This window comes from Stegodyphus dumicola, chromosome 9, assembly GCF_044657685.1.
Source record: "Stegodyphus dumicola isolate Sdum_Otavi_A_Nest chromosome 9, ASM4465768v1".
NCBI lineage: Eukaryota > Metazoa > Arthropoda > Arachnida > Araneae > Eresidae > Stegodyphus > Stegodyphus dumicola.
Window position 1 is genome coordinate 120932886 of NC_140776.1, and position 15330 is coordinate 120948215.

The window sequence follows — 15330 nt, forward strand, 5'->3', positions numbered from 1 at the left end:
TGAGGAGAGTTTGGTGGCCAAGGTATTCGCTTAATGTCTTCACTTTCAAGGAATTCATCAACGAAGTTTGCTCGATGTGGACGGGCATTATCATCCATAAATAAAAAATCAGGTCCATATGCACCCCTGAAAAGTCTTACATAAGGATCTAAGACCTCATCTCGATATATCTGGCCTGTCACAGATCCACTGCTGAACACGTGTAGGGGCGTACGTCCATCGATCATTATTACACCCCATACCATCACACCTCCACTACCGAAAGTACCGAAAGTAGTCACGTTCCACAATGTTCGAGGGATCATTTCATGTTCCTGACTCCCTCCAGATGTAAACACGTTTAGAATCACCAGTTAAATTAAACCGCGACTCATCAGTAAAGAGAACATGGGACCATTGATGTTCAGTCCAAGTTTTGATGTTCTTTACACCAATTAAAGCGATCCCGCTTTTTCTGTGAAGACAGTAAAACACAACCCTTGGCTTTCTGGCATAAAGGCCTTTTTCATTAAGCCTTCTGTATATTGTTTGCTGTGATGCAACAGTTCCAGTGGCGGCTGCAAGCTCTGAACTTAACTGGCGAGCAGTAGCCTTTCTGTTACGACGGGCAGTTAATGCCAGATACCGATCTTCAGAAGCAGTTGTCATTCGTTTCCGACCTTGTCCAGGCCTCCTTACAACACTTCCATCATTTTGAAACTGTTTCCATAGCTTAGAGACTGTCTGTCTTGAAATATTCAGACATGTGGCTGTTTCCATGATTGACTGCCCTGCTTCTAAACGGCCGATAATTCGCCACTTTACAGATTCTTCCAAATGATACTTCGAAGCCATAACAAACCGCTTTGAGTCCCTACACACTGAAATCAAACGCTATGTTGCAGAAATTCACTCAAATATTCAGTTTGCGCAAAGCGCTTGATTCACCCTTGGATGACGTAACGTCTAGATTTGCATATCAGAAACCGTTTGGTTACTTTTGATTGGATAATGCTAATTAGGCTTGGTTTTCACACATTCCCTGCAAATACGGATCACATTGATTCGATATTTCATTGAATATCATCATTTTTGGGTATGTTAAGATAATTTTGGACATGAGTGTAAAATAATGCTTTTACTTTTATCAGTACTTTTACCTGAACAGTACTGAAACTTGTTTTGGTAAAGAGATGAATTTGTTGCCGCCTACAGTACATACAGTACAGTACATAGAAATGCAAGGATTTTTAATATTTACCGATAGAAACAATATACTTTTAATTTTAAGTAGCAACGTGTATGTAATATTAAATAATGATTTTCTTAGTATCAGTAAAAAAACAAAATTACAAATTGTTGAACATTGAAAATGTCGTGTTTTGCAAAACAAACATTTATTACAGAGCAAACAGAGTAAAAGTATCGTAAGCAGAAAAATACACACAGAGACACAAGCAGAAATACAAAGAGAGATACAAGCAGAACATATTTTAACAAATCATAAACAGATAGAATGGGATTAAGTTTCGGAATATTTCTAACCTGACAGAAAGGTAATGCATCGGATGTGTCAGAAAGCTATACTTCCTTTTAACCAATGAGAATGCGATTACTAATATCTCAACACAAATTTAGTTGAAATTTTAGCAATATTTTGGTACAAATGGTTAATATTATTGGAGTTACAGCCGTGAATACACGCATATTCTAGAATAGTATTTTCTTTTTTTTTCTGGAATAATAATCCTGCCGAAAAACAAATGATCAACCGTTTGGAGTCATTTCGCCAAGGCAGACCAATGTTATGCATGCTGCAATGAATGCAATTAAAAAAATTTCCATTTTAAATGGAAATACATCAATAATGTGTCGTTATCTAAGCAGCGTTCATAACATTGACATTGACAAAGCAGAGGCAGAAACGACAGTTAAAAAAACAAAAACTTTGTATAATTTGATAATCAAAACATCAGTTGAAGAGATTGTTGCAAAAATGGCTGCAGTAGATGGTTTATCAATTCGTCAAATCACTCAGTCAGAGTTTATTCGACAATCATTGGCCTTAAGGGGTATGAAGCTTCCAGCCAATGAAAAATCTCTAATGGCTCTTGTTCATAACCATATGGAAACTGTGAAACAAAAAATCAAAAATGATATTAAAAAAAATATTGCTGAACCAAAGAAATTCTCCATTACGATGGATGAATGGACCAGCATTGGTAACTGGAGTTTCCTGAATGTAAATCTGCATAGTACCTGCCAAAAAAGCATCAATCTTGGACTGGTAAGATTTTTGGAAGTTGCAATGCAAAGAAAAAAAAAAGCAGCAAGAACTTGTAGAAGAGCCCTTTGAATCTCTTGGTCTATCATTTAAGCATGATATTGTATCCACTACTGGGGATGAAGCAAGTATTATGATCAAGTTCAGAAAAGAATCACCTGCTTTTTATCAAACATGTCTTGCGCATGCCTTACATTTGGCTGTTACAAAAACTTTTTATAAAGAAAAATCAAAGACAGAAGAAAGTATAGAAGAAAGTTCAGGAGAGACAGATGATTTTGATGATGTTTATAATGGTTTGAGCATTAATGAAACTGAATTACAGAATGAATCGTTCAAAGAAAACATAAATATTGTGAGACAAGTTGTAATTTTTTTCAAAAATTCTGTTGTGCATTCAGATTTGTTCAAGTCTAAATGTAGAGAAAAATTACAGATAGAGCAACAACTCTCTCTGGATTGTAAAACCAGATGGAATTCAATGCTGAAAATGCTTGAAACATTTGTAAAATTGTATGACGTTATAAAGGATGTACTTATTGAACTTGGAAATTACAAATTTAAACCTGGAATTAATAAAATCGGTAGTCTTGGCGTTAAAACAAATTGAAGCGGCACTTAACGCTATGGGTGAAGAACAAGCCACTTTACGAACAGCATATATTTCTATCAACTTTATGCGAGAGAAGTTAACTGAACAATAATCTGAAATTAGTAGTTCTCTTTCTGAAAATATCGATTTTTGCATCAATAGCAGGATCAAGAAAAACATCATAGATTTGATGAATTCACTAAACAACTTAAATAAAACACTAAAAAAAGCTTCTATAGAACTAGCAGTTGCTTTGATGAAACGTTTATTTCCGTCACCAGATTCATGAAATGAAAAATAAGCAGTAAAGGCCCATCCACGAGAGTAAGCTCGCGACGTAGTTGACGCAACATTTTTTGACACTGGCGCAAATTCACGTGACGCAGAATACGTAAAACTGATTTCGCTCCTGTTTAGCTTTTACGTCCGTAACGTGAACAAACAGCCAATAACCGACCGACTTCTTATCACGTGTCAAAATCAGTAAACCGTCTTGCTTACCCGTTTCAGTATGGTATCAGAACCACACAGAGATGAGTTTTTGCTTAGAAATATCATAACTGTATACAGCAATAAAATAATCAGCATTGTTCATGCCATCTTCAGATTTCTCAAACCATATATATTGGTATAAATTTCAAATTCTCATTAAAGGGGAAAACTATATTTATAAAGCAATGATCCAATCAGTATATCCATATGCTTCACCTGTTTATAACACTGTAAGTAATAGGAACCTAAATAAATTAGTTTCTATGAAATCATTACAAAATTCTCCTTAATTATTATAAATATTGGCTATATCATGTGTAATAAAGCTCTATAAATATCCCAAAAACTAACTTCAGCAATATAACAACTTCTAAAATAAACCAGTTGACTGTGAAAGAGTAATTCAATAAAATACAATTACGAAATTTTGGAAGAAAGTTACAACTTGTGTATACAGAAATCATTTATTGAAGTTTAATTAAATCACCTTTGCAGTGACTTTTAACTGTTACATTATTTTTCACAAACACTGCTATCACGGATAGCTGAGTGGTCAGCGCGTTGCTTTGCAAATGGAAAGGTGGTGAGTTCAAACCTTACCCGTAGACAGTATACAATTCAGTTAGCTTTTCTTATTTTGAAACATGTTTCTTATATTTAATCATGAATCATTATATTCTTATTTTACCTATTATTATTGTTTTTATTTCTTATTTTATTCATTATCAGTACTGTTTTTAATTTAGTTTAAAAATGTGCATTGCAAATAGAAAACCTTATGTAATACTATATCTGCATCTCTTTATCATATATCATCTATAAATTATCCCATTATTTTTACTTTATTGCATATTTTATCATGCACATAATTTCTCATAAACTGTCCAAAGTTTGAACCTCATTCTAAATTCAAAAATAAATAAAAAGAAAAACAAAAGACCAAGGGAGGGAGAGCTTAAAAAATATGAAGTTGGTTTTATTATATGGTGGATGGTGTATATAAAGAGAATTAAGTAATTTAATTCTCTTTATATACTGTATTCCAAACCAATTTTATAAATCCTAATTTTCATACGATATAGAATCTGCAAGTCTGTCAAACTGGTCGATACTCATCCTGAAGTAATTAAAAAACAAGTAACAAACACACACACACAAAAAAGTCAATTCCTACTTAGGTTCACAAAGAAAAATTTAAACAAACAAACAAATAAATAAATAAATAATAAAAAAATACAGAATTTTTTTAAATTAAAAATTAAAAAAATTTTAATATGTGAAAAAGCTGTATTAACATCAAGTGTCATCCTCTACAAGTTTAAAAAATTGTATTCGAACTTGAGTGGATGAGAAAAAAGTATTTTATTAACGACTGAAAATTTCAACAAGATATATGGAGAGTGTGAGCTAATAGTAGGAATTTAATAATTCCGAATATTCATTTCGCAAACGAGGCAGTAAAGAAAAAAAAACTCTTTGAACAGGTCGCTCTAAATAAATCTTTCAGAACCATTCTCGTAATTTTTTTTGCGGTTTTGCCTCTGCTTAATGAAGTCAAGTTTTAGCTATCAAAAAATCATCTGATTCAGGCAACTTGCCGCAAACATATAAAAGCACAGCGAAGTAACAAGATACAGCTCCAAGATATAGAACCATTCTCGTCATTTTTTTGCAGTTTTGCCTCTGCTTAATGAAGTAAAGTTTTAGCTATCAAAAAATCATCTGATTCGGGCAACTTGCCGCCACAGCGAAGTAACAAGATACAGCTCCGTTGACGCTATATTAAAGCGCCACGTGATTTTTGTGCAAAATAATTCTATTGGTTAAACGCACTCTTCGCAAGCGTACTCGTTTGGACGTTTTTTCGCTGGTAACATCGCGTTCGTCAACTACGTTTCGAGCGTAGCCGTGTGGACGGGTCTTGAAACACAAACAACTACCAAAGTTGGTGCTTCTCTTGAAGAACAACTTAGAGTACTATTAAAAGTTCCAACCAGCAAATTACTGGAAGGTGACCGCTTTAAAAAATTAAGTCAAGAATTTACTTTGTCAAAAAGTAATGGTGAATTGACTGTAAATTTAAAGCGGTTACTTGAAGCTATTTACAATATAAAACCAACGTTGATTGATTCTGAGAGGGCATTTCCTGTGGCCAACAATTTTTGCACCATAATTAAATCGAAGCTATCAGATCACTACATGCACTGGTGTTTTTAAAATATTTTTTCATTAATATAAATGTATTAGTAAAGAAAAAGTTTCTTTTAAATTTCTAAAAAATATTATTTTAATTATAAGTCACTTATAAGTCTTTTGATAATGTAAGTATGTCAACTTCAAATACTTGAAAGCCCGAAAAAACAATCAAGCTCAAGCTCAAGCTTAACCGAGCTTCAAATTATCAAGCTTTACCAAACCCTAGTTGTCACCAGTAATTCCAGATAATGTGTCTGCCATATGGAAAATATTAATCATGATAATTACAGCAGCACTTACTAAAAGATACAAAAGGAACTTAATATTGGATTCAACGCCATTCATAAAATTATTCATGAAACTACTTTGCCGTTGAGTTCTCCATAATTTAACTGAGCACCAAAAGAGAAGCATGTCAGAATCAGTAAAGAAACCCTTACATTACTTAAAAGATGATGGCCATCACATTACTTCTGAAATCATAACTGGTGATGAAATATACATACCATTTTTTGATGTTCCAACATACCAAGAAAGTAAAGTATGGGTCTTTGATGATGATTCCATGTCCACAATGGTGAAAAGACAATGTGCCATGAAAAAAGTAATGTATGCCACTTTCATCAGAGGTACAGGACTGGTCAAAGCTCGAAGGACAAAAACAGTCACAGCTAACTGGTACACCATTAAGTGTCTTCCAGAAATTCTTCAAGAAGTGAATGTTAGAGAACTCATGCTCCTGCATGACAATACGTCTCCTTATTCAGCAAGATTAACAGCTGAGTTTCTTGAACAAAAATACATCAAAGTGATGAAACATCCCCCCCATGAACCTGATCTAGCTATGTGTGGCTTTTGGCTATTTTTTAATCTAAAAAAGAACTTATGTGGACATTGTTTTCATTTCAAAGACGAGATTGATGAGGCTATAAATGCTTTTTTTCCCCATCAATTCCAAGAAATGAATGGCTTGAGCATTTAATCTTTGGAAGATTCACCTACGGAAGTGCATTGATGCTGGAGGAGACTACTTTGAACGCTCCTAAAATTTCATAAATTTAACTTTAAAAAAACCTATGTGTACCTCAAAAATTTCAGACTGACCCTTGTATGACACATACGGCTCTATTAGATAGTTGACAGCCAATGCATATATGACACACCTGTTCTAAAAGGGTCTATATGTATCCAATGTTTTTCCCAAATATAACATATTAAGCAGCAAATATTTCATAGCATGAGAAGTTACAGAAAATTGAAACTATTAACATTCTTATTTTATTCTTAGGCAAGCCATTTATGGTATTTATTTACTATGCCAAATTTAGATTATAAATTTACACCTAATAATAAATAAGAAAGTCAGAGATTCTATTAATCATTTTTTTCTTTTAAAGTTATAAATTTACACCTAATAATAAATAAGAAATTCAGAGATTTTATAATCATCAATTAATGTAGAAAATATTTTTCTTTTAAAGAAAGTTAACTTCCTTTTTACCTGCAATTAATTCAATATTTATTCAATATAAAGTACACATTTCAGAATTGTTTTAATTACAATTAATGTTTTGTCCTTTGAATAAAATAAACTATGACAAAATATTTACACAAAGCTTTGCCACAAAATATTTACACAATTTTTGATAAAAATCGCAAAATTTATAAAATTTTTCTATTAAATGATACCAATATTTAAAAAAAGTACTGATATACCAAGCAATCTTCTATACACATCTTCAGTGATATTTCTTGTAGGGCAGTAAATAATTGTCGGACCCGAAAAACTAGGATTCCCATTCTTTTTCGTCATAACTCTCAACAAATCATTTTCAACAGAGCCACTTTTCATGCATACTTCCAGGTACAGATTAGGCCTAAAAGAAAATTTAAAAAATTTTAAATACACATATATATTATGTCTGAAAATATATTCTGCGTAAGATTCAGTCACAATTAAATTATGCCCAATTTTTCAAATACTTAATACAATAACGAGTGGGGGGGGAAGGAACAAAAAAGAGAGAGCTGAAAAAAAAAAAAAAAAAAAAAAAAAAAAAAAAAAAAAAAAACTACCTTTCAACAACAAAATAATATTAACAATTTTCAGATTACTTGCTTAAAATTTCCAAAATGATATTAATTTCCTCACAGTTATGTATTTCATGCATCTAAGCTATTATATAAGAATCTTACAGGTGAATCATATTACAATATTTTAGTTTGCATGGATTTAATAAAGAAAATTACTGCATCTATTGACTTGAAATTTTACATACTAGTAGAAAATGAGTAACACAGTACTCTATGGACTAGACAGCGGCAATCACAAAGAATCTCATTTCCTTTTCCTTGCCACATCATAAGAAATTGTTTAATTTCTTTTTTCAATTACACTCAGGCTCCAGCAGTTTTGCCATGTTAAGCTGCCATGTTTTGCCATGTTACACTGTATAAATCAAGCATATTAATAACTCAAACCAAAATATATCTTTATTAAGTTGTTGCTTTTCAGAACAACTTAGTTGGTGCTCTAATAATAAACAAGAAAAATTAGTGGTCCCTACATTTTAAAATTCATCAGACAGAATTTAAATTTCTATTCTGGTGAATTTAAAATATAGATTATTAAGTAAAGATAATATTTTTTCAAATAAAATATGCTGTGATTCTTTTCTAAAACTAAACAAATGTTAGTAAATGTGTGCATTTTATATCAATCTATTATCTAAAGTGTAGCATGTAATACACAAACTAGTATATATTTTTGGTTTCCTTAAATTTAAACAAGCCCCATTTTTGTAACGCATCCTAGGTTTTAAAGGTAAGTTAAAAATTTCAGATTTACAATTTTATCTAATGGAAAGTTATCATTTGCATATTATATTTATTTGACAAACTTTCAGGCTTCATCAAAAACTAATTTTTTAAATTATTATTATTGTTATTTTTATTTACTTATTTTTTATTTAATATTTTTCCAAAAGGGAATTTTTAATGTATGCTTGTATCTTCATGTTTGAAATGCTTATGTTTTAAAAATTTCCATTTTTGAATTATAATATAGCAGACCTTAGTAATAAACTGAGCAACTTATTTCCCATTTCTTATCAGAGAAACAAGACTAAGGATATCTAGAAAAACTTTAATGAGTTTTCCCTTTATATGGCAACAAAAGTATTTTTCTGGTTGAAGTTTGAAGCTGACATAAAAACTGTGTCTTTTTATTACAAATTGGTTAAAATTCACATAACCTGAAAACTTACACCATTTGATTCTTTTCATAAGTTAGAATCATGGATCCATCTATGACCACTGATTCAATTTATATTTTCACAAGCTATAATTTTTTCAATTTTTTCAACATTCAATATACATAGATATCTCTACTTATATAACAATAACCATTAAAAAAGAAAAAAAATTACCGATCAAAACTCGAACACACTCTAACAGGATTTACCAAATTCAAAGAAGAACATATATCATTCAGAACAACTGGAGTTGCCGTTGCCGTTACAGCCATAAAAGGAACCTTTGATTCAAAGATTAAATAATTAAAATAAGTATTCCATATATGCTCAGCATTAAAATAAAATGACTGAAGATATAAAGATAACATACGTGGTTGAAAGTAGAACGTAACTTGCCAAGTTTTCTGTATGAGCTTCTGAAATCATGGCCCCATTGAGAAACACAATGTGCTTCATCAATTGCAAATAAAGTAATGCCTAAAAATAAAATTCAATATTTGGTATAAAATAATTGTTAGTTCTTCAGGCTTCCACATAGAATTAAATTAAAAACTGCTATAAATACAACGGGTTTTGTTTGAACAAATCATAAATTGTTGGGGGGGGGAATCCTTTTCCTTTTTTATGTTGTTTATGCGCAGCAGGTTTATGAACTAAAAACTTATAGAGGCATGGCAATGTATTGATTTCTGTGATGAAAGAAGAGCAAATTAAAATGCAAAAAACTTGGTGCAAATTGCATTCTTGAAAAGTAATTGATCCGAAAGCAGATTAATGAATTTGCTCACCTAAGATATCAATAATTACCAGAGTTCGACTTAAAATACCCATAGCCTATTAACAGCTGAGTGATAACATCTTTGAACACTGGATAGTTTGGACTGGGTTCAGATCCCGCTTGGGTTCCCCAGATGATTTCATGGTTTTCCCATTGTGTAACATTGTGTAATGAGAACACTAACAAGTTTTCCTAAAAAAGTTCTTTAAGATAGTCATAGCATTTTCAATTAGCTGCACAACTGTAAAACTTTCACAAGAAGTATAATTTTATTAACATCCAATGACAGAAGCACGTTAAAGAGAAAAAGATTATTTTGTAAAAACATACAATTTTGAAGCAAGATCAAACATTAATGAATTAAAACACAAAATAAAAATACACAAGAAATTAATACAAGTGTGATTACTTCAGATTTAGATAATTAATGACTGATCAAATAAATAATTAAAGATGAATTAAATAATAATAATTCATATAAGAACTTACCAATTTTTTCATCTAAAGATTTCAGTAATGACATAGCATTTTCTGCAAATTCAGGAGTCAAATAAACAACTTTGTATTTACCCCTTAAAAAGTTTTGAAATAAAAATTATCTAAATCATCTATTTAAAATAGAACACAAATACCATCAAATATAATTTCTAATGGCCTGACTGGGCATCAAAGGAATAAGTTAAAAGAAATTCTGAGAAACAGATATCAAACATACTAAATTTAGAAAATAAAAGGGATGTTTTTATCAAAAATTTAGAATGGTTTACGATAAAAAATGCTAAATTTCAAATACATTTCTTTTTAATGCTTTATTTTAAAATACTTCAGAAAGTAAGACTTTTGTATTACATATTACAACAAAAATATATGTTCAATATTCATAATAGTACTTCTACTGGTTTATATTAAAAATGGACTTAATCTCTGAAACAAACATTTCAATCAAAAATCGTATGTCAGTCCCCCCCTTTTTTTAATATATCTTTCAGAATATACTACATACCTTAAGTTTAAATATCTATAAACTTCATTAAAATTACTAAAATTGAAATTTTCTATGAAGTGACATTTACAAGAAAGATGTAATGAAAAATGAATTTTCATGAAAAACTAAATTGCATCAAATATATAATAAAATCTTACTTTAAGAGGTCTTCTTTTACTTTCGACATTTGTCTCTGAGATGATCCCAAGTAACAAGCACCAATATTTACAACACTAATAAATTAAAAAAAAAAAAAAAAAAAATCTTATTTTAAGTAAATGTAAACATTTTTCAACACAGATTTAAAACAAATACACAATAAATTGAAAATAGTGGTTAAGGAATGGCAGAAATGTAGTACAGTCAAGTCTTTAATCCGGACATCCATAATCCGAACCTCAAAGCTACAAACTTTCTGCGCTTGCGTAAACGCATAATGCGTTTATGCATGCGCATTTAATGTATAACGGACGGTATAAGCTAAGCTAAAATTATCTAATTATCTATTTCAGTTAATGTTGCAGATTGCGTTGTTACTTAATCTTCTAATTGGATGCGACTTATTATTTTTTGCAGAATGTTAGAGCAATTTTATAAAAGTAAGCTTGAACTTCCGATTCTGTCAAAAAGAATTTCCGATTCTGGAGCTGCCAAAGGATCTACAAAGCGAAAGCATGTTTCGATGTCCATCAAACAAAAAGTGGAATTGCTGCAAAAAATGGATAAAGGTATATCCTTTGTTTCTCAAACCATTCCGAAATCTGTTTATCAATTTCCCGCTGCTTTGCGGGGGAGGAGGGCGTTGCGGCGCACAATGAACTGGAAGTTGATCTGTTAGCACTATCCTTATTTTCAGGGCAGATGTTTTTATTTTATTCGGCTTATAATTCCTTACTAAATGTAGTATTTCATCTCGATGTACTCTGTCTTTGATATAATTTAAATCAAATTCCCCGTCATTATAAATATCATGAATCACATTAAATAGTTTTCTGGTTGCAATTTTCTAATTTCGACTATGCGTAATATATGCTTTACGCATGCGCGCGTTGAAAGAAATGTTCAATAAAGTAAACAAATAAATATTAAGCTTTTTTTTGTAAATTTTGTTACCCTTTAGAACATAACTGCTCTTTATTTCATAAATTACGGTTTCATATTTTTAATTTTATAATTTCTGCATGCCATCTTGCCAGATTTAAACTGATGATCTATAATCCAGAAAACCGAAATTGCCAAAGTCCCGACGAGTCCGGATAAAGGACTTTTGACTGTATTAATATACAAGCAACTCATGTACAAAATTAGCTTTAGACAGAAATGTCATCAGTAATCACAAATTAAACTCAAAAGTGGAATCACACTGTTACATTAGTGGGGTTAAATTAAATGTCTATTTTGCTAAATAACTCATATTATCTATGACCTACATGATAGTCTCTGCATGATAGGAATTGAATCTTCCTATTATGAAATATAAAAAAAAGCTCTTTGAATTAAAAACAAAAATAAAAATTGCTGACAAGTTTTAATTTAGAAGTCAAACAACAAAAATCAGCGTTATATTTTCAAATTTTCACAGGACTAGTTTCGATGATTTTACCGAACCTTCATCCTCAGCTGCAAAAGCGCAAATGAACGAAGATATAATGATAAGATAAGAAAAGAAAGCCTGGACAGGAGACAAGCTACTGGCACCATGACACCATCTGTTGATGAAACTAGAACTAAACCATAATTTCTTTAAAGGCTGAAGGCAAAGATGGATTGGAATTAGGATCATTTACTAGAACAGAAAGATTTTTTTTAATGTGAAATGCCTCTAGAAAATCCAGTTCATCAATGGAAGATGTTTTTGAATAATTTTGGCAGCATAAAAATTGAAAGCGTGAATTTTGGACCAACAATGTTAGGCAACAGAAGACTTCTGTGTTTCCTTTTTTCTAACATATGCCTCATGTTCCTTAAAGCAAAATTTTAAGGTTCTCTTAGTTTCCCCAATGTAAATTAAACCACACTGGCAAGGAATCCTGCAAATACCCCAGGAATTCATATTCGGAATGGGGTCCGAATTTTATTGATGGGAGAATAAACGACTCGATAAATTTCTGCAAAATACGTGCAACTTTATAACTAATTGATGGAAAGAAGGGAATGACAACAGAATTTTTATAATCTCCTAAAACAAGAGTGTGCCTTTTGGTGTGTTGAGATGAGAACTTTTTAACTGCTTGATTAATAATGTTGGGTGAAAAGCCCCTGTCATTAGCTATTGCTTTTAAATAATTTAGTGCTTCATCAAGGGATAGTTTGGAGGAGCAAACTTGAAGAGCACGGAAAACATAGAAATAAAATGAAGCTAACTTTTGTTTAGTTGGATGACATGATTTGAAGTGTGGAAAGCAAACCGATGAAGGTTTACGGTAAACCGTAGTACTGAAGTTGGATGTGTTACATGTAACCAGAATGTCAAGAAATGGAAGAGAATTGCAAGTCTCAAGTTCAAAAGTGAACTGAATAGCAGAAGCTATTCAGCTTCTGCTATTTATTTAAATCATCTTTATTACCTTCAAACAGGGTAAGTGGAACCATACCGGGAAGTTTAAAGTTTCAAACAATTTTGATTCAGAATAATGCATGTAGATATCAGCTAGGATGGGACTGAGGAGGTTTTCCATGAATAATTCCTCAGTTTGCTTGTAATATTTATTTTGGAAAACAAAATGTGTTTGTTTGAAACAGTGTTGACTGAGAAAAATTAGCTCATCAATTTCGATGCAAGAGAAATGAAACTTGCGAAATCTGGTTTCTAGACATCTTACTGCACCCTCCACTGTCAAGTAGTTTTGACAGTTTCAACCAAGACTTGCTTGGTAAAAATCTGGGGAGATTTCTAGGGAAGTGGAAAAATTTCAAGTTTTGCGTTACTGTGGTAAACGATACTCTCTTAGTGAATTAAAAAGCAAATGATGCTGGATTTTTAACTTCTTTCAGGCTTTCTCAGCGTGGACTGATAATTTACAATTGCTAAACAAATGCAAGTAATTATCTTTACATTTCAACACATTAATCAAATTTTGCACATATAATCCTCCTTTTAAAGGGAATACAGCTGATTGTGTTTTTCAGTACAGAGTCGTTTTATATTTTAAAAGAGTATCTCCTTTTCATAAGCCATTACTAAATACTTCAAGAACAACTTGTTTGTATGATGTATAAGCAGGTAAAAAAAGGACAGGCAATCATATGGTAATGATGCAGTATGCAATTGACCTCTTTTACTTAGTTGGCGGGATGGCTTATCATTTTAATCATTTCTTTTTTCCCATTATTTTATAGAAAACAGGGATTTAAAAATAGCATTTCAGTGGGCCATGAATAAATAATTAAACTGAGACATGAATAAATAATTAAAAACAGTAGTTTGCATACTATATCATTACTGACTATTCTCAGTTGTGGTAGCCGATGTACCACTTTTGATGGGACTTATGTAAAATTCACCCATCTTTTTAGAGATATTGCAAATGATGTAAACTTTCCTAATAATCTTCAGCAGTTGGATGTTAACTTTGGATATTTCTGCTGGTTGTCTAGTATATAACTGATTCTTTCAAGCTGTCTTTTTATGACTTGCTTCCATAAATATCTTTCATTACTGCAGCCCCATTAATTATTGTACAAGTTATCATATTTTTTATTCTGCATCTATATGATGAAAAATGAATGAAACTTTTATGTACACTCAAAATAAGTTCATGGGTTTTACACTAGAAACAGCCAATGTTTAATCAACATGATGCTTACTTTGACAGCAGATCATCAAGATTAAATATGTACTAAGTAATCACATATTTCTTCCCATATTTTTCCTCATAGCATTTTAGTGCCAGTTTCTAAAAACTTTAAAAAGATTCACATAATTTTTTTTATCATTAATGCATTAAGAGAAAGAGCTCTATTAAATTTTAACAACTTCACCATTTCTCCCGAGACAAGACTCGTCAATCTGACAAGTGTTGTCAGGAGTCACCAACGACAACCACCCATCGGGATACAATGTGGCCTGGCCTAGAGACTTGTTTTGCTTCATGCCTCCCCCCTGCCTAATACACCACAAATGAAAAAAGGTTGATTAATAGTTTAGCTAATCATGCTCTCTCCACAGCTGGGTTATATCAGGATTATACAATTCAAAGTTCACGTAAAAAGACTGGAAATAGGAAAGCACTTCAACCCCTTTTAGCTGGCATTGCAATGGGAACTACTGCTCATTTGAAAGCATGCCTTTAGAGGATTGTCTTTTTTAATTTTCACATATGAGACTACAGAATACAAGAGAATTTTTTTCTCCTGGGTAGGGTGACAATATTCAACATCCTTGAGTGATACAAGTAAGTAGTTGATATTGCTTTGGAGCTGACTTCTAAACAGGTCTAGGCAGCTGGTGAAACAGGAAAAGGAATATTTCTGAGGCCAATTTCAGAGGCAAAAACAAGAAGTAAATTTGAATTTTGCAGGACAGTGAAAGTTAAAATGGATCTGTCTATGTAGTGATTGATATCTTGGTAATAAAGACAAGTTCTACAAACTACCATGGAGGTCACAGAAAACTTTTTTATCTTCTACTCTAGCTATCATAGTTATACAATATATCAGAAACAAGGATATGGATAAAATATGAATAATATGCACTTATATCAAATAAAACGATCTGTCACTTCAGAGGCAACAGCTGAAAAGAATAAAAAGTTAAATGCAGATTAACAA

The 15330-nt window shown here is 31.6% G+C and overlaps 1 protein-coding gene across 4 annotated transcripts in view; it reads right to left on the minus strand.

The window, feature by feature from the left end:
• The window catches only part of LOC118186278 (bifunctional 3'-5' exonuclease/ATP-dependent helicase WRN-like), a 151044-nt gene that overhangs the window by 65647 nt on the left and 70067 nt on the right, over positions 1–15330 (minus strand). For all 4 annotated transcript variants that reach the window (XM_085824020.1, XM_085824022.1, XM_085824023.1 and 1 more), the window contains 5 exons: positions 10719–10793; positions 10065–10147; positions 9168–9274; positions 8972–9078; positions 7260–7420 (listed from right to left, as the gene is read on the minus strand). In XM_085824020.1, the coding sequence (XP_085680146.1) occupies positions 7260–7420; positions 8972–9078; positions 9168–9274; positions 10065–10147; positions 10719–10793 (533 nt within the window). The remainder of the gene's footprint in view (positions 1–7259; positions 7421–8971; positions 9079–9167; positions 9275–10064; positions 10148–10718; positions 10794–15330) is intronic.